This window comes from Erythranthe guttata, chromosome 12 (genome assembly GCF_056151865.1).
Source record: "Erythranthe guttata isolate IM_541 chromosome 12, IM_541, whole genome shotgun sequence".
NCBI classification, from domain to species: domain Eukaryota; kingdom Viridiplantae; phylum Streptophyta; class Magnoliopsida; order Lamiales; family Phrymaceae; genus Erythranthe; species Erythranthe guttata.
Genome location: NC_142544.1, coordinates 17537295 through 17559865, shown reverse-complemented (window position 1 = coordinate 17559865; position 22571 = coordinate 17537295). Strand labels below are relative to the sequence as shown.

Below are 22571 nucleotides of genomic sequence, written 5' to 3'. Positions count from 1 at the left end.
GCTTAAAATTACAAAGTGTAGAGTGGAATTACCAAATTGCCAAATGAGTGAACTTGATTAAAAGTCATTCAATCTCAACTTGTTTGAATGATTTTTAATCAAGCAACTTATTTAACAAGAAAACATATATGAAGTGGTCCAGCAAAGAATGGTCGATCGATTTGGAGCAAGTGAACTTATGTCAATTGCCCAAGTTCGAATCTTCTTGCCAATTGTCGTTGGGTCGATTTTGTCACACATAGTTAATTTAGTGTAAGTTACGTCTATCGTATAATTTGTAAGCTATCATACGGAAGTATATATTTACCCAGTGCAAAAATATAGTTAGTTGCGAGTTAGTTTCATTAATTTGAATAGTAATGGACTTGACTTGATCGATCTTATTAAGGAGAGAGTAAAAAATACATTACTTACCAAATTTAACTAAACAAAAACTTGAATATCTATTCTTATTACGTTTTTAAAAAGGGAAATAAAATAAATATGCCCGTGTGCTAATGTACATAAAAGAAACTAAATATGAGCCCAATATATTCACATAATTATTCCATGTCAACATATATATATTTTTATATTTATTAATTATTTATTTCCTTTGAAGTAATTTAAAGCATGCCAGTTCCATTATTTATACCACATCCCCAAAGTGGTAAATACAAGAACATTAACTAATCATTTAATTAAGTGAATATAATAATTTCAAAAGATATTATTGTTAACACTTTATTCTTGTTAAGGTTAGACACTTGGATTTGATAATGATTCTTTTGTTCCTTTTCAATTTGTCTCATTCATCATGGTATTAGTTGAAGGGTCCAAATTCATGTTCATGCACATCATTATTAAACCAATTTACCCAATTTTTCCAATTGTTCGAACATTTTATTTCTACAAATGAAAAAATATTGATTAAATTAGCAAGTCAAATTCAAATAGTTAAATATAATATTTTCTTACTCAACCAATTAAATCACACTTGCCGTCAAACAAAAAAATACATGACTTTTTTTCAGTCTCGCAATGGATTGTGTAACAGTTGAAGCAAATGAATTTGTATCAACTGATCAAAGTTCAAATTCCACAGGCGCCAATGGTCGCTAGATCGAGTTTGTCACACATGATTTACAAGCTATTATACGAGAGTGTAATTATACGATTGATGCCTTAAATATAGCCGATTTTTTATAATCTAAAGTCGAATATTGGGCCATAGCCCAATAACATTTTTTAAAGTGTCTCAATAGCCCAAAATCAATTACAAAATTTGACATTTTGGGCCTTTCTTGTGGGCCCCAATTGAAACTCATTTTGACTTTAGCTTTTGGTCTTCAGTCACTTTGCCTTAATTTTTCCTCATATAAATGCTCTTAAGTTACTCAAAAAACTCTCAAGTGGTTATTACATTATAGTTGCTACCACTTGAAATGCGACTTTGTTTTTCCGACTATATAAACCTCTATGTTCGATATACAACCTTTTGTCACGAAGTCGAAACAAACTCATTATGGTAATCAACCATGTCTTATGGCTTCAATTATTTACGGTCCTAATTTATTTTTCGAGTTCTAGTAATTCCGATCCAGAACCTATCCATGATTATTGTGTTGCCGACACAAAAACTCATCGCGATTTCTTCTTGAACGGTGTTCCGTGCATCAATCCAAACCAAACAATGGCTTCCCATTTTGCCACGTCAGCGTTATCGAAACCGGGTGACATGAATCGATTCAAATTCAACGTTACCCTAACCGACACCAACAACCTACCCGGGGTCAACACACTGGGCCTAACCATGGCCCGAATAGACATCGCGGTCAATGGCCTCGTGCCACCTCATTCTCACCCTAGGGCTTCGGAGGTGACCATTTTGCTCGAGGGTTCTCTCTTAGTGGGCTTTGTGGACACTTCGAATCGTCTGCACACTCAGCGATTACGCCCCGGTGATAGTTTCGTCTTTCCGAAAGGTTTGATTCACTTCTTGTACAATACGCATGTGAAGATCCCGGCACTAGCCGTGTCGGGACTAAGCAGCCAGAACCCCGGTGCACAAATTTCATCGATTGCCGCATTTACATCGAATCCTCTCATTCCCGACGAAGTTTTGACGAAGGGGTTCAAGATAAGTGGTCAAGATGTCGTTAGAATTCGGAGCAATCTTGGAGGATGAAAGTACTCGCAAGTTGCAATGCAACTAAATTATTGTTTCCGGGGGTCGGAATTGATTTTATGCACGTAATTATATTTTTTTATTGAAAAAAATCCTCGATTAATTACATAAGTGCACTGGATAAATCAAAAAAAAAATAGAAATAGAAGAATATTACAACTATACCCCCAGCTCTACAAATCCACGTCATTCTGTACAGTGTACTACTCCAAAAAGAATCAATCACAATTTTTTTTTAAATCCGAGTGTTGTACCTAAAGCTGAAGTGGTTGTACCTTCAATTTCGGGTTGTACAAATCGTAAAGCTCCCAATGATAATCCAACGGACAGGGTTTCTTCTGATCAAGCCTAATCCACGGCTTACCTTTTCCACTCCAGTGCATCAGGCTCACTGGACCAGCATGCATCCTCCTACAGGATCCCGCCACGTTGTCCCCTCCCAGGCCGTGTTGGTTCCACCTATGATCGATGGGGCCCACATTCCCGCCAAAGACGAGCAGGAAAGGGGGCAGCGAACCCAGCTCATATATCCTTTTCTCTCTCTGCAGTTTCATCCAGTTCTCTATTTTCTTCCCGAAATGCCCCTCCCTCCATTTATCCAAATCCATCACCATCACCCCCGTGTTGAAGTAGCAGGGCTTCTTGGATCCGAATACCCGGGTCAGATCCGGGTCGGACCAGAAATTGTCGGTGAAGTAACGCGTGAAATTCGCGTGGCAGTATTCCGGGGCTCCGATTACTTTGCCCTCGGGTATTTGGATCGCCCAGAGATTTGAGATGTCGTCGACGAGTATGAGATCCGAGTCCAGGTAGATGACCCGTTTCACGCACGGGTCAAGTAGTTCGCCCAGATAGTTTCGGGCGTAGTTCAGCGGGTTTTCGAGAGCGGAGCGGATGGATGTGGATATGAGATTGACGACTTTTTCTTCCCGGAAAATGTGGACCTTGAATTTGAGGGAAGTGAATGTTGACCCGACGAGTTGACTCAGGGCGGCGGGTGGGGTTGCCGAGTCGAACTCGGCGGCGATGAAGTGGAAGAAAATCTGTTCCGGGCAGGATGCGTGGCGGAGGATTGAGTGCACCGCCGCCATTGAACCCCTGAGGTACTCGGAGTCGAGGGTCATCGCCACGTGGATGAGCGAACGGCGGCACGGCGGCGCGGCGGCGCCGGAAGATGGGTGCGTCGGCGGGCAATTGCCGTTATTGTTGTTGCGGTAGTCCGGCGCCTTGGAGAATCCGAATTGGTGGTCGGCGGCGGCGGCGGGGGCGGTGGAGCCGTCGTTGCTGGGGAGGGAACGGATTGCGAGGCACATGAATGGGATGTAAAGGACGACGAAGAAGAAAACGGCGGCGAAGAACAGCAGCGAGTAGAATCTTGAAACTCCAATCATTTTTTTATTTTGTTTTTCTTTCTTGAATAAAGAAATTATAAAATGGGACTTGTGCCACCATGAATGAAAGAAATCTCTGTGGAGTATGTATAACTGTATATACTGTATTAATCGAAATCCATTTTTGAAAGAGGAGATGCCAGCTAGTATATATATTTTATTATTATTATATATACGTATATAATGACCTATTGCTGACGTCATAAAATTGGTGTATCTTTATTATTTTTAAAACAACTACAGTTAAACCTCTATAAATTAATATAGTTGGGACCATCAAAATTTCATTAATTTAGCGAAATATTAACTTATCGATAAATTAATAATTATTAATTTATACATTAATTAATAACTTATTAATTTATAAAAATACTTTTATTATTATTTTCAATAAACACATTTTTTTTATATTTTTTTACGCGTATATTATTTGTTATACCATTAATTCAATGTACTATAGAGCCCGTTTCACGAACAGAAGCTCTTAAAGCACCAATGATATATAAAGATTTTATGTTGAGTTATGAGAAAACTATACCGAAAGTTCTAACTGTGTAAGTAAAGTGAGGGATGAGATTGATGGTAATGTGAACTTCAACAAGAAACAAACGACAATTAAATTAAATTGTATTAAGCCTTCATAAATCTATAAATATGTACTTGTATACCATGTAATTTAAGATTTTTTTATGCATTATTAATTTATATAATATATGGGGCTTCTTAAAATTTTCGAATGTGTATTATCTTATAAATTTAGCGAATTATTAATTTAGCACGTTGTCCCCGAGTCGGGACCGGGAAAATTTATTATTTAAGCGAGGTTATTAATTTATCGGGTATTAATTTATCGATGTTCTACTGTATTTGATCACAAAAGAAACTATAAAGAAAAATTAATAAGAAAAGAAAAATGACTGCGTGCCAGCTGGAAATAAAAAAAAGGAAAAGCAGATGCCAGCTGGAAATTATACAACACAGTGCTAGTGATTCCGGCCGGGGGTGCCACGTGATCACGTGCTCTCTTTTCTCCCAACACTTTATTATACTATTTTAAGCACCTTCTAAATTATACTATTTCCATTTTCATCCCTGTAAATTTGTGTGCATGATTGTAAGTAAGAAGTTGAGAAGGGCAAAAATAGACTATATTTAGTCTCCTGCTGCTATCTTACAAGGGCAAAATTGTAATTTTCCTCAAACGGCAAAACAATCACCAATAATCGCCACACGAACAAATCCCGTCTCTGAAGTGATGAAACCGATTCGAATCCCTCACAATGATTTCCCTCTCCGTAACTTTCGACACAAACTTCGTCACATTATGGCAGTCGCCACACACCCTCAGATTCTTGAATATCCTAATCGAACTTTTAGGTGGCGTGTTTAAAATTCCGTACACGATAGCCAACCTCTCGCTGTGGCCCGTAAGTATACTTTCCTTCTCGTCGTCTTCAACATCCTGCAACACGAAACTATAGTCCGGTACGTAACCGAGCGCTTTTATCTTACCATTCAACACCGCCATTTCGCTGTATATCTCATCACACTGCGGGTGTGACTGATTATTGCCCGTGTAAAAAACTTCAACCCTATTATTTAATTCGATCGAGCTCCACCCTGGAGTCTTCCACAAACCCTTATCCCTAGCCAGAGATCTCACTTCATCCACACCTTCCCACCTCCCGAAATTCGCGTAAAGATTCGATAACAGAACATAATATCCAACGTTTTCGGAATCGAGTTGAAACAAGCTGTTCGACGCCTTTCTGCCCATTTCCACATTTCCGTGGATTCTACAAGCACCGAGAAGAGCTCCCCACACTGAAGCGTCGGGCCTCAAATGCATACTTTGAATGAAATTATACGCTGTTTCCAATAAGCCAGCCCTACCGAATAAGTCTACCATGCAACCGTAGTGCTTCAGAGTAGGCTTTATCCCATATTCTTGCTGCATTAGGTCAAAACACCGTTTGCCCTGGTCAACCAAACCCGTGTGGCTACAGGCAGTCAACAACGATAAAAAGGTCACGTGATCTGGTTTCACCCCCTCGTTTAACATACTCTCGAAAAGCTTCAGACATGTCTCGCCGAATCCGTGAAGTCCATGGCATGATATTATTGCATTCCAAGGAACAGAGGTTTCTCTAGAAACTTCATAGAATAAAGACATCGCTTCATCCAATTTTCCGCATTTTCCGTATAAATCAATAAGACAAGTACCCACAAAGACATCTAAGTCGAGGTTTATTTTCAGCACTTGAGCATGGATTCTCGTTCCATCTCTCATGGCTCCTAAGTGAGCATAAGCTGGTAAAGCGGACACCCAAGTGGCTAGGTTAGGTGTGACATCATCATTCTCTTTCATTTTGTCGTAAACTCCGACAGCCTCACTTGCGAAACCGTTTTGAGCATAGCCTGTGATCATAGTATTCCACGAGATTACATCTTTGCAAGGGAGTTCCTCGAAAACCTTGTGTGCAGAGTCGACAATGCCTAGTTTTGCGTACATGTCAACGACTGCGTTTCCAAGTACAGTGTCTCGTGTGATCCAACATTTTCTCACGATGAATCCATGCACAGATTTGCTTAGTAAGAAATCCTTTGTCTGAGCAACACTCGAAGACAAGCTGACTAATGTAAGCACATCCGGTCTGATTTTGTTCGATTGCATTTGATGGTAGCAGTTGAGTGCATCGTGCGGATAATCGTTCTGCTCGTACGCAGCAACTATGGAGTTCCACGAAACTAAATCTCTAACACACATGTGGTCAAAGACATTTTGCGCACATCTTAGTTGACCAAATTTGGCGTACATATTAATCAAGGCGTTGGCTACAAACACATTGAACTCCAAACCGTGTTTTATTGCGAATAAATGGATCAACAAACCACGTAACTCATCGTTCGTTTGGGCACAAATCGAGAGACTAGTTGCAACAGTCACTGAATCCATCTCCATGCCTTCGAATATCAGGTCATCTAAGATTCCCAACGCCTCCTTAGCATTACCGTTTTGGCAAAACCCAGAAATCATAGAGTTCCAACATCCCATATCACGAAACGGCATATTCTTGAAAATCGTATGGGCAATATCAACAAATCCGAAACGACAGTACATGTGCACCAAAGAAGCAGCCACAAACACATCCCACACAAATCCCAACTTCAAAACCCAGCAATGCAATCTTGCCCCGTCGAGTAAAGTACTACAGGCTTTCATCACAGGTGGGAAAGTGTGAAAATCTGGTCTGACATCGGTACTATAAAACATTTCAAACGCACACTTCACTGCTTCACTGAAACGGCGATTTCGAACGTAAGACGATATCATTGAGTTCCATGTATAGGAATCTTTTCTCGGAACTCTATCGAAAGTGTCTCGACACAAGGAGACATTACCGAGGCGAGAATAAATATTGATGAGTCTGGTGGCAGCAAAAATGCTTTCGGCCTTCCCTGACACAATAAGAAGAGCGTGAAGGCGCTTGGCGATATCAGACGAGGTGCAAGCGCTGAATAGAAACTCGAAATCGATCTCCCTGCTCCTTCTCCTTTCATCAGTGCCATACGATAAATTGCTAATGCAGCTCGAACTACGAGAATGTAATAGGTAGCGATTTGAAGATGACAGAGACTTCAAGAACAGCCCACTTTTGCAGATGGGCAGCAATCTGCGAATTGTAAAGCAATTAAACTCCATTAATTAAAAGCAGACTACAACTATACTACCTGAGTTCGAAAACGGAAAAATTTATATATTTCACATAAGAAATTCTGAAGCTTTCCGTTAAGGACCTTGAACGGAAATAAAAAAAAATTAATCGGCTTTGAATTTGACATGAAAAGAAGAGCAATATAATAAATATATATAAAAGAAACAAGGCAGTTGCGAGTTTACATACCTTAACATTCATGTAAATGCTGTAGAAAAACAGTAATTTCGTCACGAGAATTTTGAAATTTTAGGGCTCAGGAAGAAATTGGGGCCAAAACCCTGAAATGGTGAACTGAGGGTCGAACTGAGGCTGCCGTAAATCTTGTCTTTTTGAATGTTAGATTTTTTATTAAAAGAAAAGAGTAATTTACTAGTTCAAAATTACGAAAAACCCCTTATCTTTGGATTTGCAATCACTTCTCATTATGAATCTTGGTATACGTACATTCTTGTCGTATCAAATTCAACATAATTTTCTAGATTCCGTGAAATGTTTTCTAGTTTGTACTCGTTTTGTGCAAAAAAAAAAATACAGATTCTGAAGCGCCACAATTTGATATTTACACGCCAATAGATACATTTAATGATCATTTTGTTTCAAAATGTAGAGCTCGAATAAGATAAATTGGATACTAATTGGAAAATATTCCACATAATTTAAAAGATTACAATAAGTTTGATACTATGAAGATTGACGTGTAAGAAGATTATAATGGGTAGTGATATACGCAGGCCAAATTAAACATTCAGGCACTTTTTTACCATGGTTTTTTACCTTTTTACCATAACTATTTACCTTTCTACATTTTAAATAAACACTTTATTAATATTTCATTTAATAAAAAAAAACATTTAAATAATGAAACGAAAAAAAAAAAAAAAATTACTTGGTTCTGCTCGCGCAAAAATGCACGAGCATTTCAACAGTGCTCGTGTGAAATCAGGCGAGCACTGTTGAAATGCTCGTGCATTTTTGCGTGAGCAGAATAAATGCAGTTTATTAAATTTATTAACAAAAAAAAAAAAAAAATTAAAATTAAGTTGCTCGCGTGGATTTACACGAGCGCAGTGGATGCGCTCGTGTAAATCCACGCGAGCAACTTAAAAGCCGGTTTTTTAAGCAATAAATTTATAAAAAAAAAAAAAAAATTAAAATTGAAACACTCGCCCGATTTTACGCGAGCGAAGTGGATGCGCTCGCGTGAAATCGCGCGAGCGTTCCCAAGTATCGTTTTTTTTCGGATTCGTAATCTACATAACAAGAGGATCGTAAAAACGTAAAAATTACCTCCGATCTGTTGACGATTTGCACGGGCTTTGCGAACGAAAATCGAAAGGGTAGAGAGAGTTTTTTGAGTTTTTTACCTTTTGTTTTTTGAGAAATGGTAAAAAATGTGCCTGAATGTTTAATTTGTGCCTGCACAAATCATTTCAGATTCATAATTGATGGAATGATGTAATTACCCAACATAATAGATTTTTTCGTAATTTAACCTTAGGTCATGGGTGACCGTAATTTATCCGAATGAAAATGCACCATTTTTCAAATAAATTTTTGTCACCTAATTTTATCAACAATATCGTAAAGATTTTGAAGCCCATAATTTTATTTTATTATTTGTGTCATTTGGGAAAATATTTAATAATTAATTAAAAAATTTTAATACTTGTACCTGACTTGATTACAACAGCAAATATCCACCAATCATGCAATAAATTTTATATCAACTGGTGACAAATGCAGGGTGACCAACAAATGATTCACAGTTTCTAAGAGTTGTGCAGCAACTAATAATGATAATAATATCCACCAACTGTGGCAAACAAACAACAATAATATATCAGCAAAGAGAACTCTCTAATATCCACAATGTGAGGAAAACAAGTTAAAGAAAAAAAGGATATGTAAAAAATCAATCAAAACTGAGGAAGATTTTCAGCACGAAATCGAAAATATATTCTCAAACAGCAACTCTTTATTGTCTCGAGTTCTTTTTCCCGTTTTATTGCATGTTAGTCCATCGACGAGTGGGTTGGCTTATCGAAGGTTTCTTCTCATGGAAGCACAGCTCTCAATTCTTTTCTGTCTGCTCCAAATGACTGAGAAATAACATAGAACTAGGTTATCGAATCTTGTTTTAATTAAATTAAAACAAATCATGGAAAATGAATCGGATCAGATATGGGCTGGTTTTGTCTTTAGACCTTACGCTTACGGTAAACATCGAAATTAAAAGATTTATATGTGTTCTATAGGTACTCACTACCAACGAGAAATAAACGAACAAAATTAATTGTACCTCAACTCCAAAGCCCTTGACATATACATTAGTGAAAAGATCTGAAGGATCGGGCAAGGGACTCTCCTGCAAAAACAAGATTGATACAAGTCATGATACGAGCAAATTTTACGAGGCACGGTTCTAGAAACATTTCAAACATGAAAAGTATGACACTTCTAACCTTAGCTTTTGCAATGGCTTCATCCACCTCTTTTCTTATCTCTTTCTCGGTATCCTGAGATAGAGAACAAAACAGTACATCGTTAACATTTACTAAGTATAGACCTGGTTACGGTAAAATAGAATCTTCCGACTGAGTAGTTACAAAAAGATAGTTTGCAATGTTACCTTAAGTTCCTTTTCAGTGGCTAGATCGTGAGCTAGTATAAGCTTTCTGATTCTTTCAATTGGATCACGCTCCTGTAGAAAAGAGAATGGAGTACAAACATTGCATAAGGATTTAAGTAATTATGATCATACAACATAAAGTTCTATACTGACCTGTCTAATGCCACTAATCTCGTCACGTGTACGATATGTGCTTCCAGGATCAGACATGGAGTGTCCATGATACCTGTAGGTATCCATTTCGAGTATCTGAAACAGAGAAAGTGGGATAAATGAGTTTATTACGTAGTAAAAATGGAGAACCCAAACGGAAACAGAGTTCTTCCCAAGTATCAATGAGACATACAATGAGTCCTTCCATTAATCAAATTGACTCTAGCGACAAAGTTACATCACAATAAAGGAAAAACACATTGTAAAATTTCAAAAATAAAGTGGACCCGCTTTGATGAGATGATATACCTCTGTAATGTATCCTTGGTTTTGTAAGTTTTCATTTGTTTAATAACTGGGAAAATCGACCTCTAATGAAAAAAGTAGATCACTAGAGAGGTATATCACATTCTACTACAGACGTGTATCACATTCTACTACAGACGTGTATCACATTCTATGGAAATAGCTTCTGTAATCCTTGGCTCTGTAATGAGATGATAAACCTCTGTAATGTTTTATGGAAATAACTAATATATCACATTCATTAGAGAGGTACAAAACAGAAGTTACTTCTATAAGTTTTCATTTGTTTAATAATTGGGAAATTTCCATTTCTTCCTAAAACAACGCAAATGTGAGGAGAAAAGAGTAGATCATACGACTAAGTCCATTAATTATACCTAAAAGAGAACATTTTAACATAGTTAAATCATTGTACGATATAGTCCAGTTATCCTAAAAGTCCACAAATATAATTCCAATACTAATTTTAGTCATAGCTGATTACTAAGCTAACAATCGGTAATAAGACAAAGAGTTGAAAGTCAAATTTCGATACTGTTTTACAACTATCCATTGAACTTGGACGACTCGAAACAATTCTTTCAATGTCACATAATTTATCTCCTTAGTTAAAACTTCAAGCACGTAAGATCTAAGTAATACGGTAAATTGGTGATATCTTGAGTATCTTGATGAAAAGTTTCAAACTTCACTCCTATTAATCTATGAACATCCAAAAGCAGACTCTTGGACCCCATCACAGCAAGACCAGAAAATATTTTAAGTTCTTTAATCACATATCCACAGTGATACAATTTTTATTTTTTGCCCTTAAATGTGCCAAATGTTAGAGATAAAAACAATTGTTAGTGTTTCCTTCTAGCTTGTTTAAAGCTTGTTGACACTATTATAACCATGGCATATGAAATAAACATTTGTGAATGGCTCAGTATGAATATCAATAGCTACATTAGGATTTAAGACTGCAAGGAAAGGCAGATTCAGGTATATAAATGTATTCAAGATTATTTATAAAAAGAAACATATTCTAAATTGGCAGCAACATAATGTATCACTCACAATTGGGCCGTTCTTCAGGGCATGCTCCTTTGCGAACTTGCACGCTTGTTTCACAGCAAGGGCATCCATACCATCCACCTGTCACAATACAAAGATGCCACAAATATCACATATGTTAAGAAAACAGAAAACTATATACCAAGAATAAGCTCAACATTCTTCATCATGTAAACTCCACATTTGTTTTTTTTCAAAAATCAATATTCGAAGTTTATCCAGCCTAAGGCAGATGTAATCTTGTTTTCCCATTCATTTCATCAAAAGACATGTCAGACATTATTAGGAAGTATGATGGTCAACATTGCCTTCACTGAAGAGATAAATATACAAGAATCTAACTCACGTACAAAAACTAGATATATGAGAAGTTAATTTCACAGGCAGACATCAGTTGACAACTTTACATTTAATATAAGTTTTCCATTTATCATCATAAGAAAGATAATCCTCTTCAAATAACAGTGACCAACACTATCTGATAGGAGAATCCCCACTTAATCATGCAATCTTTAATCGACACTGAATAGGAAGAATACATTTTCCATATAGAGGTCAATTGCAGCATCACAATTACTTGCATACCTTATAACTGAATATGAATGAAGAGAGGTAGCTTAATTCTAACGATATAGAAAGTCACATAATAAACACAAGTAAAATATCGCAACTCAGAAGTCAGAAGTGACTCCAACAACTTGCGACCTGCTTATAGCATTCACTGTATCAAATCCTTGTGTTTATGAATATCTACACATTAGTTTAAAATGACTAACCCAACAGGCTTATCAAACTGGTGTTAGAAGTTTGATTGGTTTATCAGATTCCTTAAATTTAAACATGCATAAATATACAAATTTAGCCTTGAAGAGAAGACAATACGGAAGTAGCCTTGGAGCATAGACATAAATCATTTATGCGTTAACTCTATCCTATAGTCCATCCCCATGTACAATGTGTCCCATAAAGCACGCCATCAGTTTGAAGCAAAAGATATAAGACATGTAAATAATGAAGGAAAAGCCGTAATTACCTTCAGCCCTGGAACATAATCTCCTCGCTTGTAGTAAGCTGGGCTCTTTGCCGCCCTCCATTCTGCAGTACCCATTCCATCTGTATACCAACCCATAAAGAAAATCATATGCATACACCACATACAATTTTAACATAAGGGAAAAAAATTATGTCTATCAACAAATGACACAAACATAGACAGCATATAATTTAATCAATTTGAAAATCTTCGCAAATTTCGATTCTCCTTCATTTTCAGAAGGTAAAACGGGGGTAAAATGTGAATTTGGATTGTTCCAATTATTATATCAAGATAAACCAAAAACTCCATCAATCAGACTGAACTTTGCGGAGCTCATTCTAAAAGCAACTCCAACCATACTGTGGATCGATAAAATGAAACATGTTTTCATCAGTTTAGAACATCTTATGGCCGAAAAACCAAACCCAAAAAGAATACATGTTTTCCAAAATCTTATTATTCACAAATTAACAAACATAATTCAATCATAAATCAGTATTACTACCACAATCAATCATGCACTTCTTTCATACACTCCAAAATTAGAGTCTTGGGAATTGAATCATGTAAATTGATACTTCGATATGAATAGTAAAGTTATTTTTCTTTCCCAGCATATTAGAATCTTACAGTGATTGTTCTCGCAGACCAAAATGGCAGGCAGATCCCATAGCGCGGCCATGTTCAACGCCTCAAATAACTGCCCCTGGTTAGCAGCACCATCTCCGTACATCGCAAACGTCACATTCTCATCCTTGCTATACTTCTGAGCGAAAGCCAACCCAATCCCCAACGGAACCTGCGCTCCGACAATCCCGTGCCCGCCATAAAACCCTCCTTCCTTCTTATAAAAATGCATCGAACCTCCTTTCCCCTTCGAACACCCGTCTTTCCTCCCCATAAGCTCGGCAAACGCTTCGTAGAGCGTCCCTCCACGGCCCAGGAAGATACAGTGATCGCGATACGCAGTAATTATGCAATCCCTTCTGTTGATCGCCGCCTCCATTCCCACGCCGACAGCCTCCTGGCCGTCGTAGAGGTGGCAGAATCCGCGGATCAGTTTCGCCTTGTACAGCGAATCTGCAGCGATTTCCATGCGGCGCATCAGAGCCATGTCGCGGAAGAAGGTGAGGAGTTCCTGAGGGCTGGTCTCGACGGTGCGGGATGGTGGATCGATGTTGTGGCCGGTGAATGGAAGGGAAGTCTCGACGGTGATTGTGGCGGTGGAGGCGGTGGAGAGGTGGCGCGTGGCGGAAATGGCTGCGGCTAGGGTTTTACGGAAGTTGGCGGCGCGGTGAGTAAGCTGAGCCATTTTTCCTTCGCCGTTGATTTGGCCGAACTTCGATCGCGGCGGCGGAATTCTGTGCCTATTGGGAGAGTGAAAGGGCGAGATTATGAATGGTGGTTTGGTGAGGAAGAAGAGGTGACAACGGCAGAGAATACTTGGACGAATACTATAATAATGGGAGATGTTTGGGGGTATAAATGGAATAAACTGAAAAGTCAGCGACTGAGTGCGGATTATATATCAATAAATAAATGAATTATTCTGTAATCCTAACTTTTGACAATTACTTTAGAATTAATAAATAAATAAATTGCAGATCCAGTCGTATTATTAGGGTAATTAACATTCTGCACCCTTCAATTAGTTATGTTGGGCACTTGCATCCTAAAATTACAAATATTGCACTTTGCCCCCTTGATTTGATTTTATTATTATTATTATTTAATATTTGAAGTTTCTACCAGAATTATCTTCATACAAAAATATCCCCTTGTAAAATCCAGTCCCGCCATGGCCGCATTCTCTGTTTCTCACTCTCCCTTAACCAGAATACACAGTATAAACAAGCTGCCTCCATTTCCTATACTCAGACCTTTCCTACAGTTCCGCCCCCTGCAATTCTTCCACTTCAATAACCACTCTCGCTTCACAGCTCCTTACAAATTTCCAAACTCAGTTTTCCCTGTCGAATCGTCTTCGCAGCTCTCCGACGATGAAAATGAAGCAGATTCCGACGAGGAGGAGGACGATGACGTGGCGGCGGAGGAGTACGACGTCGTTTCAGGTGAAATCGGGGAAGATAGCGAACAGGACGAAGATGAAGAAAACGACGACGTTTCAGAGGAGAGCGGCGGTATTGGCGAGAGGATCGGTGTTGGTGGCCGTGAGTCGAGGTATGAGGAGTTCAAGTGGCAGAGAGTGGAGAGGATTATAAACGAAGTGCGGGAGTTTGGCGAGGAGATCATTGATGTTGAGGAGTTAGCATCGGTTTACGACTTCAGAATTGATAAATTTCAGGTATTTACTCCACAAGTTTATGAATTAAAATCCACGCATTATCCTGTGGAAGCTTCGAACGTAGAAATTAGTAATTACTTGCCCTGGTTAAGCATGCCTACGCTGCACACTTCTTATATGTATTGGCGCTATTCCCCATTAGCAACTTATGTGTTTGTGAAAATGTCTGAGCCTATAACCTTGGGCTTTAGTGAAGAAAATAGTAAATTAAAGGATTTCTAGCCACGCCTTTCTCCGGAAAGGAAACCTCACTTAAAAGATTTATATGTATTATTATAAGAAACATAAATTAATTAGTGTACATTCATTGTCTAACTATGACACTATGCCCGGAAGTTAAAAAGTGATGCAAACCAGCTGTAATTGATATATTTCGAGGTTATTTTCCTCCTTTAGATAAAACTAGATACCGGGGGGACGTAGATGGCAAGCACTTTCTTGAAGTGATAAATTAGAGGTTCTGGTTTTGTAGTTGTGCAAATTTTTAGCTGTATTTTTTTTATTAGTTTTGATTGCAAGGATATGGTAGCAGTTAATGTATGTGATGTACCGAATATATAGGTGGTGGAAGTAGTTATCGACGCTTCTTTTGAATAACATGCGTAAGTATATATTTTTGTATGTAAGTCCACATAATCATGTGCCTGGAAATAGAGTTTTTGAGTGGAGAAGTCCACATAAGATGTCAGGTCTATTCATTGACTACACTTCGTTAATAAAACATGAGGTACATACGATCATCTCTCTTATGAGCATATGATTACACTCTGTACGTTATGGATTGACTGCTTATCACAACATCATTCATTTTAAATGCATGTACAATACATTGAAGTTTTTTTTTTTGTTTTCTGTAGCGATCGTCGATTCAAGCTTTTTTGAGAGGTTCTTCAGTTGTAGTTTCTGCACCGACTAGCAGTGGCAAAACCTTGATTGCTGAAGCTGCAGCAGTTGCTACTGTAGCCCGAGGAAAGAGATTGTTTTACACGACCCCTCTCAAAGCTTTGTCGAATCAGAAGTTCCGTGATTTCCGGTGAGGAACGTTAGTTCGTTGAGTTGTTACTGATAAAACTTTGGGAAATACTAAGTTCATTTTTATGTGGGTTTACAGTGAGACATTCGGTGATAGTAATGTTGGGCTTCTTACTGGAGATTCTGCTGTTAATAGAGATGCTCCAGTTTTGATTATGACCACAGAGATTTTGCGCAATATGTTGTATCAAAGGTGATCATATAACTTGTTGCTTATTCTTCCGTTCAAATTCATACCTCAGTGGAGAAGGTGTGATTTTTTCTTTAAGACAAAGTGTTTTCTTGATCTTTGGAGAATTATTATCTTGTCCTGAATGAGGCTTGTTTCATATTTTTCTTCTGAATTATTTCATGCATGCTACTGTTTTCGATGAAATCTTGATGTTATTACAGGGTCTTTAGTTTCCTCAGAGTATTTGGTATCTAGTAGGACGCTTATTTGTTTGGAATTTTGTACTTCCACACACACTAAGACTATTTCTGTCTCTTGTTCTGATGGATAAGTTTGTGATTTAGTCTCGGGATGGCTTCCTCTGAAAGTGCACTTTCCCATGTGGACGTGATTATTTTGGATGAAGTGCATTACTTGAGTGACATATCTCGGGGTACAGTTTGGGAAGAAATTGTGAGTAGTTTAAGTTTAGACTTACCGATATTGAAATTTTAAATATTTGGATGTGTTGTTAATTGGTGCGTATGTAGGTAATTTATTCCCCTAAACAAGTGCAACTGATCTGTTTATCAGCAACTGTTGCGAACCCAGATGAGTTGGCAGGCTGGATTGGTCAGGTACTCCTGCTACTGGCCTATCATGCATCTTTTTTGCTAGATAGTGCATATATATGTATGTTTCTAAAGTACCTGGAATTTTATAGATTGAAATTATTAATCTCTTGGCACGGGAGTTTACTTTAGTCTTGATTTTGATAAAAGTATGTTTTTCTCTTTAAGTTTGTTATATTTGTTCATTCTGGTGTTGGTATTTTGCTATTGAGTCTTTTCTGGTGGATCCCTTTCCAAACATGAAATGCAGCTTTATGTTCCATTTTGTTTCACTCTAGTTTCGTCTACATTTTCTGTGTTTCTTTTTCATATTTCTTAGTTAAAGGTGATACTATTTCGTAATTTGCAAGCTTTCAAACCCAATTTTTATTTGTATTTTGGTTCATTAGGCAAGAAAAGTGGTCCTTCTTTTGAGTTTTCTAATCATGCACCACTGACTTTGTATTTACCATATTTTTATCTGCAATAGATTGTTCTTTTTTTTCATTCTTTTTCACTTCTTTCTTTCTGTAACTTTTCTCTCTAATTCACTTTTTTTTTCTAATTCTTTTTTCATTTGTGATGCTTCAAGATTCACGGAAAAACCGAGTTAGTAACATCATCTAAGCGACCAGTTCCATTGACTTGGCACTTCTCAACAAAGACGGCAATGTTACCACTTCTTGATGAGAAGGGCACTGGCATGAATAGGTGATTTTTACACTGGAATTAATGACTCTTTTGATTTTGATGCCTGTAGGCTTAGAGGGTTGATATGCTTTGTTATGTATCTGTATGGAGCCAATGTTTCTGGTAAAGATTTTACCATGGGGCCGGTCTACATGTCTGTAACATTCTTTAGGATCTTCTATCATTTCAGCTTATGGTTCTTTGTTCTCTTCACTATAGAGGCTTGAAAGAGGTCTTGATTATTAAAAGAGTTATAGGTGCAGGAACCACATGTAATAGTTTTTGGCCTAATTTCTTTCCATTCTGAACTTTTAAACATGCTGTTCAGTTGTACCTGCGACCGTGAACTCAGTACTGTGATTGCTTCTATATTTAAAGAAGGGACTTTTTCATCAGAAAACTTCATGAAAACATTTCTATCGATTATCCGGACTCAATACTTTAAAGACCTTCTAGAAGCTAGATTCTAGTGTAAGTTCATAGAAAGTAGCTCGTCAGCATTTTCCAGTTTTTTCCTCTCCAAGCTAAGAAGATATATGTGCCAAAATAGTGTCTTAGTTGGGGTTGCATGCCTTCTGATAGTTTTTAACAATTTGTTGGACATAATTTTCGGGTCATAAACTAGTGGAAATGTTGTTGTACTTACAAACTTTCTGTATTTATTTTTTCATGAAACAGGAGACTGTCTCTCAACCAGTTTCAGCTTGATTCATCAGGAGAAAATATGTACAGGGACGAGGGTTCCAGAAGAAGGAAATCACGAAAATATCAGTTCGACGTGCCTGCACGTTCAAAGAATGACATGAACTCCACCCGTCGTCCACAGGTGCGTACTAATGCTTAATTGATCTTTCGATTCAAAATTATATTTGAATCCAGGATCATTCATTTTGGTTTCGCGATTTTACTGTCGTAGGTCCCTCAAGTTAGAGATACATTATGGCATCTTGAAGCAAGGGATATGCTTCCAGCAGTCTGGTTCATCTTTAGCAGAAAAGGTTGTGATGCAGCTGTTCAGTATCTTGAAGAAAGCAAGCTATTGAATGAACTAGAGATAACCGAAGTGGAGCTCGCCCTGAAAAGGTTTCGTGCTCAATATCCTGATGCTGTGAGGGAATCCTCTGCAAAAGGGCTTCTTCGAGGTGTCGCTGCACATCATGCTGGTTGTCTACCCCTCTGGAAATCATTCATCGAAGAGCTTTTCCAAAAGGGTCTTGTGAAAGTTGTTTTCGCCACAGAAACACTTGCTGCTGGAATGAACATGCCTGCAAGAACAGCTGTTATTTCATCTCTGAGCAAAAGGACAGAAAGTGGACGCACACTTTTAAATTCCAATGAACTGCTCCAAATGGCAGGGCGTGCTGGGCGTAGAGGCATTGATGAGAGAGGCCATGTTGTGCTTGTTCAGACCCCAAATGAAGGGGCTGAAGAGTGCTGCAAAGTTCTCTTTTCTGGACTTGAACCTCTTGTGTCACAGTTTACAGCTTCATATGGAATGGTGCTTAATCTACTTGCGGTATGGTCTTAATCCTTCTACTCTTTAGCCTAGTTATTTTGATTTCTTAACGATCACACATTATCCTGTGCAGGGGGCAAAAGTTACACGTACCTCGCCTGAAACAGATGAGTCTGATGCGTCGCGCTCTGGACGGACATTAGAAGAAGCCAGGAAGTTGGTTGAACAAAGTTTTGGAAATTACGTTGGGAGTAATGTTATGATTACTGCAAAGGAGGAGCTTGCTAGAATACAGAACGAGATACAGTTGCTGGCTTCAGAAATTACTGATGAAGCTATTGACAAGAAGAGTCGGAAGCTGTTGTCACAATCTGCTTACAAGGAGATTGCTGATCTGCAGGAAGAATTAAGGGTATTACTCGCCCATTATTCTTCCTATGAATATGATGCTGCATTATGGTTTTTACCAAGAATAACACATATGAGGATATGCCCTAATCTGCATGGTCTAAGTGAAATTATCCTGTATTTCTTCCTCAGGGAGAAAAGCGTATACGGACTGAACTTCGGAGAAAGATTGAACTCGAGAGGGTTATTTCTTTGAAACCTTTACTAGAGGAGCTTGGAAATGGGCATTTACCTTTTATGTGTCTGCAGCATACCGATTCGGATGGTGTTCAACATCAAATCCCTGCTGTTTATTTGGGGAACGTTGACTCTTTGAAGACTTCAAAAGTGAAAAATATGGTAAGCTTGACTTGGTCAACTTTTCCTCTCCCTTCTTGTTTACTTAAGAAAATTCTTAATTCTCATTAAAACCACTAGAAGGCATTTTTGTGTGCCCTATTGTGATGCTTTACAAAGCCTAGTTCCTCTGATTGCAACCAATTATAGAAAGACATTCTCTAGCATATTATGCGTGTTATGGTATGCTATATCCACTTTTAGGGTCAGCTTTAGTATTTTCATACTGGTGGAAGGATATTATTAAGTTCGAGAGATCAAGTTTTCTATCACTTTGTTAAATTTGTTCAACTATGTAGCGTTGTTTTTTGATTGAAGCATACATATGGTGCTCCTGGTTAGAGAAACAGGATTTGAAGTTATAATGTATGCTGCTTGCATGTTTGTTTAACTCAAATTTGCTTCTGTTTTGAGATCTCTTTACCTAATACATTTCAACTAACTTTGCAGGTTAATGAATCTGATTCGTTTGCAGTAAATATGGAAAAAATTTCAAGTGATGCTAAGTCTGACCATGCTGCTGGACCATCTTACCACGTGGCTCTCGGTTCAGATAACTCTTGGTACATTTTTACAGAGAAGTGGATCAAAACAGTCTATAAAACTGGCTTTCCCGACGCTGCCTTGGTAATTGGCGATGCTTTGCCTCGTGAAATAATGACAACTCTGCTTGATAAGGTGGATATGCAATGGGAAAAAGTTGCAGAATCAGAACTCGGTGGTCTTTGGTGCATGGACGGATCTCTTGAGACATGGTCTTGGAGTTTAAATGTGCCAGTCTTGAGTAGTCTTTCTGAAGAAGATGAGGTAATCCATTAAACAACAATTTTCCTATCCGGGTGTTTCTTAACATGTGATGTTTTGTCTAAAGTGGTATCAAAACACTATTACAAGCATCAAATGAGTGATAACTTGTTCTCTCTCTCACTCTCTCTGTTCTGTTATTAGGCTTTACAGTTCTCGGAAACATACCAAAATGCTGTAGAAAGCTACAAGGACCAAAGAAACAAAGTTGCGCGTCTGAAGAAAAAGATATCACGCACAGAAGGATTCAGAGAATATAAGAAGATTCTAGACATTGCAAAGTTCACAGAGGAGAAGATACGCAGACTGAAAGCTAGATCACGGCGTTTAGTTACTCGTATAGAGCAGATTGAACCATCAGGCTGGAAGGAGTTTCTGCAGGTAATTATGGACTCAAAACACACTCTTATAAGATTTGGCTGAGTGGTTTAGGTTAAGTGGATAAATTCTCCATCTTTTAGAAATAACTATCTTTTTTGTTTCAGATCAGTAATGTCATACATGAAATTAGGGCATTGGATATCAACTCACAAATTATATATCCACTGGGTGAAACTGCTGCTGCCATTCGAGGAGAGAACGAACTCTGGTTAGCAATGGTTCTACGAAATAAAGTTCTCCTCGATTTGAAACCTCCGCAGCTTGCTGCTGTTCTTGGAGGTCTAGTTTCTGAAGGAATCAAAGTTCGACCATGGAAAAATAATAGGTACATCACTTACTTATAGCGCCTATTCGGGAAAAAGCATTTTTCCTGGTTTTTTTTTGTCTTTTTCAAATTATTATCATTATTTTGCAGCTATATATATGAAGCTTCGACCACCGTGATGAATGTAATCACCTTGTTGGATGACCAAAGGAGCTCATTTTTTGAACTCCAGGAAAAGCACGGGGTGAAGGTGAATCTTATTTGACTGCATGGAATATATATATATATATATATATATATATATATATATATATATATATATATATATATATATATATATATATATATATATATATAATCATTTTGCGTAATTGGAACTAAAATGAGGATGGTCATGGTTTGTAGATACCTTGCTGCTTGGATAGACAATTCTCTGGGATGGTTGAAGCATGGGCTTCTGGTCTAACTTGGAGAGAGATTATGATGGACTGTGCCATGGATGAAGGAGATTTAGCTCGTCTTTTACGACGAACAATTGATCTGTTAGCACAGGTACACACATTCTTATGAATTCTATATCCTTAATGTTTCTCATTGTACCATCAAGAATTCGTCAACTGTATATTCGTTATACTTACGTGTTATTTATTTCCTCTGATTACAGGTGCCTAAGTTGCCTGATATTGACCCAGTGCTGAAAAGCAATGCAGTGAAAGCATCCAGCGTTATGGACCGTCCCCCGATTAGCGAGTTAGTTAGATGAAAATTTTGACTGTGACAGATTATCTGGTAAATTATTTAATTGATTCGTGTAATTTATCGACACAAATAATGTGCGCATTTGCACGTGAGTCGTGTAATTTTAGTAAATTATTTAATTGATTAAAATAGCATTTAAACTGTATTGTACAATAAAAGTACTCAAAAAAATTTATATAATTTCAAACCTTCAAAACTACAAACTTTGATCAAAGAAAAAATTGAAGAACATAAATTTTCTTGAATAAGAAAAGGAATGGTATTAAAATGATGTTAGGGAGACTGAAGAGTATAATATATATGGGGCTATATGCCAAACACCCTTCATTGGGATTTTAATTCTTGATAAATCATTTATTTATAAAAGATATTTGAGATAAATCCATTGGGCCTGACTGAAAAACCATATATGCCCCCACTAATTATTAACCAATACAATTATTTAGTTTAAAAAAAATATACCTATAATCTACACCCAAATCTTCTCCAAAAATTATTCCCCTCATCACGCCAATTTAGTTTTTGTTTCATTTTCTATTTTATTTTGTTTAATGGTTTTCTTTATTTCGATTTAAAAGAAATTTAGTAATTATTTTATTTTTTTATTTCTTTTTTATTTTTGGTTTTTTATTTTAAATTATTTTTTTCTTATTTATATTTTTCATGATTTTTATTTTAATTTGAAAAAATAGTTTTATTTTTATTTTCGTTTTTTCATGGTTTTTCTTTCTTCTTAATTTCGATTTTTTTTAAAAATGGTGTTTTTTATTTTCTTTTCAGTTTTTTTTAAATAAAAACCACTGTATATAAACATGAAAATCATTTTATATAAACAACTATATAAACATGAAAATCACTCTGTATAACAACTATATAACATGAAAACCACTTTGTACAATAACTATGTAACTTGAAA

General features: G+C 37.3%; 5 protein-coding genes across 5 annotated transcripts; 2 read left to right on the top strand and 3 right to left on the bottom strand.

The window, feature by feature from the left end:
• The first annotated feature begins 1456 nt into the window (after positions 1–1456).
• Positions 1457–2271, top strand: GLP7 (germin-like protein 7). The gene has a single exon (XM_012992133.2). It carries the CDS (start codon positions 1505–1507, stop codon positions 2165–2167), a length of 663 nt encoding a protein of 220 aa, XP_012847587.2. The 5' UTR covers positions 1457–1504; the 3' UTR covers positions 2168–2271.
• LGT8 (glucosyl transferase family 8) lies at positions 2223–3782 on the bottom strand. The gene has a single exon (XM_012992132.2). The coding sequence runs from the start codon at positions 3760–3762 to the stop codon at positions 2422–2424; it is 1341 nt and encodes a 446-aa protein (XP_012847586.2). The 5' UTR covers positions 3763–3782; the 3' UTR covers positions 2223–2421.
• Positions 3783–4542: 760 nt separating this feature from the next.
• Positions 4543–7615, bottom strand: EMB2758 (Tetratricopeptide repeat (TPR)-like superfamily protein). The gene is made up of 2 exons (XM_012992127.2): positions 7464–7615; positions 4543–7232 (listed from the first exon to the last, which is right to left on the bottom strand). Exons 1-2 carry the CDS (start codon positions 7469–7471, stop codon positions 4772–4774), a joined length of 2469 nt encoding a protein of 822 aa, XP_012847581.2. The 5' UTR covers positions 7472–7615; the 3' UTR covers positions 4543–4771.
• A 1438-nt stretch (positions 7616–9053) lies between these two features.
• LOC105967541 (pyruvate dehydrogenase E1 component subunit alpha, mitochondrial) lies at positions 9054–14212 on the bottom strand. The gene is made up of 8 exons (XM_012992141.2): positions 13088–14212; positions 12455–12534; positions 11425–11502; positions 10060–10155; positions 9907–9978; positions 9740–9793; positions 9577–9642; positions 9054–9376 (listed from the first exon to the last, which is right to left on the bottom strand). The coding sequence occupies exons 1-8, from the start codon at positions 13767–13769 to the stop codon at positions 9332–9334; spliced, it is 1173 nt and encodes a 390-aa protein (XP_012847595.2). The 5' UTR covers positions 13770–14212; the 3' UTR covers positions 9054–9331.
• A 43-nt stretch (positions 14213–14255) lies between these two features.
• Positions 14256–21795, top strand: EMB25 (DEAD/DEAH box helicase). The gene is made up of 16 exons (XM_012992140.2): positions 14256–14762; positions 15620–15795; positions 15874–15987; positions 16311–16419; positions 16497–16583; positions 17149–17267; positions 17925–18072; positions 18163–18762; positions 18836–19114; positions 19243–19449; positions 19897–20253; positions 20395–20631; positions 20736–20956; positions 21047–21146; positions 21302–21448; positions 21561–21795. The coding sequence occupies exons 1-16, from the start codon at positions 14256–14258 to the stop codon at positions 21657–21659; spliced, it is 3507 nt and encodes a 1168-aa protein (XP_012847594.2). The 3' UTR covers positions 21660–21795.
• The last annotated feature ends 776 nt before the right edge of the window (positions 21796–22571 follow it).

Coding starts and splice junctions, on each gene's coding strand:
- GLP7 (XM_012992133.2), top strand. CDS start 1,505: ATGGTAATCAACCATGTCTTATGGCTTCAATTATTTACGGTCCTAATT.
- LGT8 (XM_012992132.2), bottom strand. CDS start 3,762: ATGACGTCAGCAATAGGTCATTATATACGTATATATAATAATAATAAA.
- LOC105967541 (XM_012992141.2), bottom strand. CDS start 13,769: ATGGCTCAGCTTACTCACCGCGCCGCCAACTTCCGTAAAACCCTAGCC. Junction 11,503..12,454: donor ATTATGTTCCAGGGCTGAAG/GTAATTACGGCT, acceptor GTATTGTGACAG/GTGGATGGTATGGATGCCCT. Junction 9,979..10,059: donor AGATTAGTGGCATTAGACAG/GTCAGTATAGAA, acceptor TCTTTTCTACAG/GAGCGTGATCCAATTGAAAG.
- EMB25 (XM_012992140.2), top strand. CDS start 14,256: ATGGCCGCATTCTCTGTTTCTCACTCTCCCTTAACCAGAATACACAGT. Junction 21,147..21,301: donor AGGAAAAGCACGGGGTGAAG/GTGAATCTTATT, acceptor CATGGTTTGTAG/ATACCTTGCTGCTTGGATAG. Junction 21,449..21,560: donor CAATTGATCTGTTAGCACAG/GTACACACATTC, acceptor CTCTGATTACAG/GTGCCTAAGTTGCCTGATAT.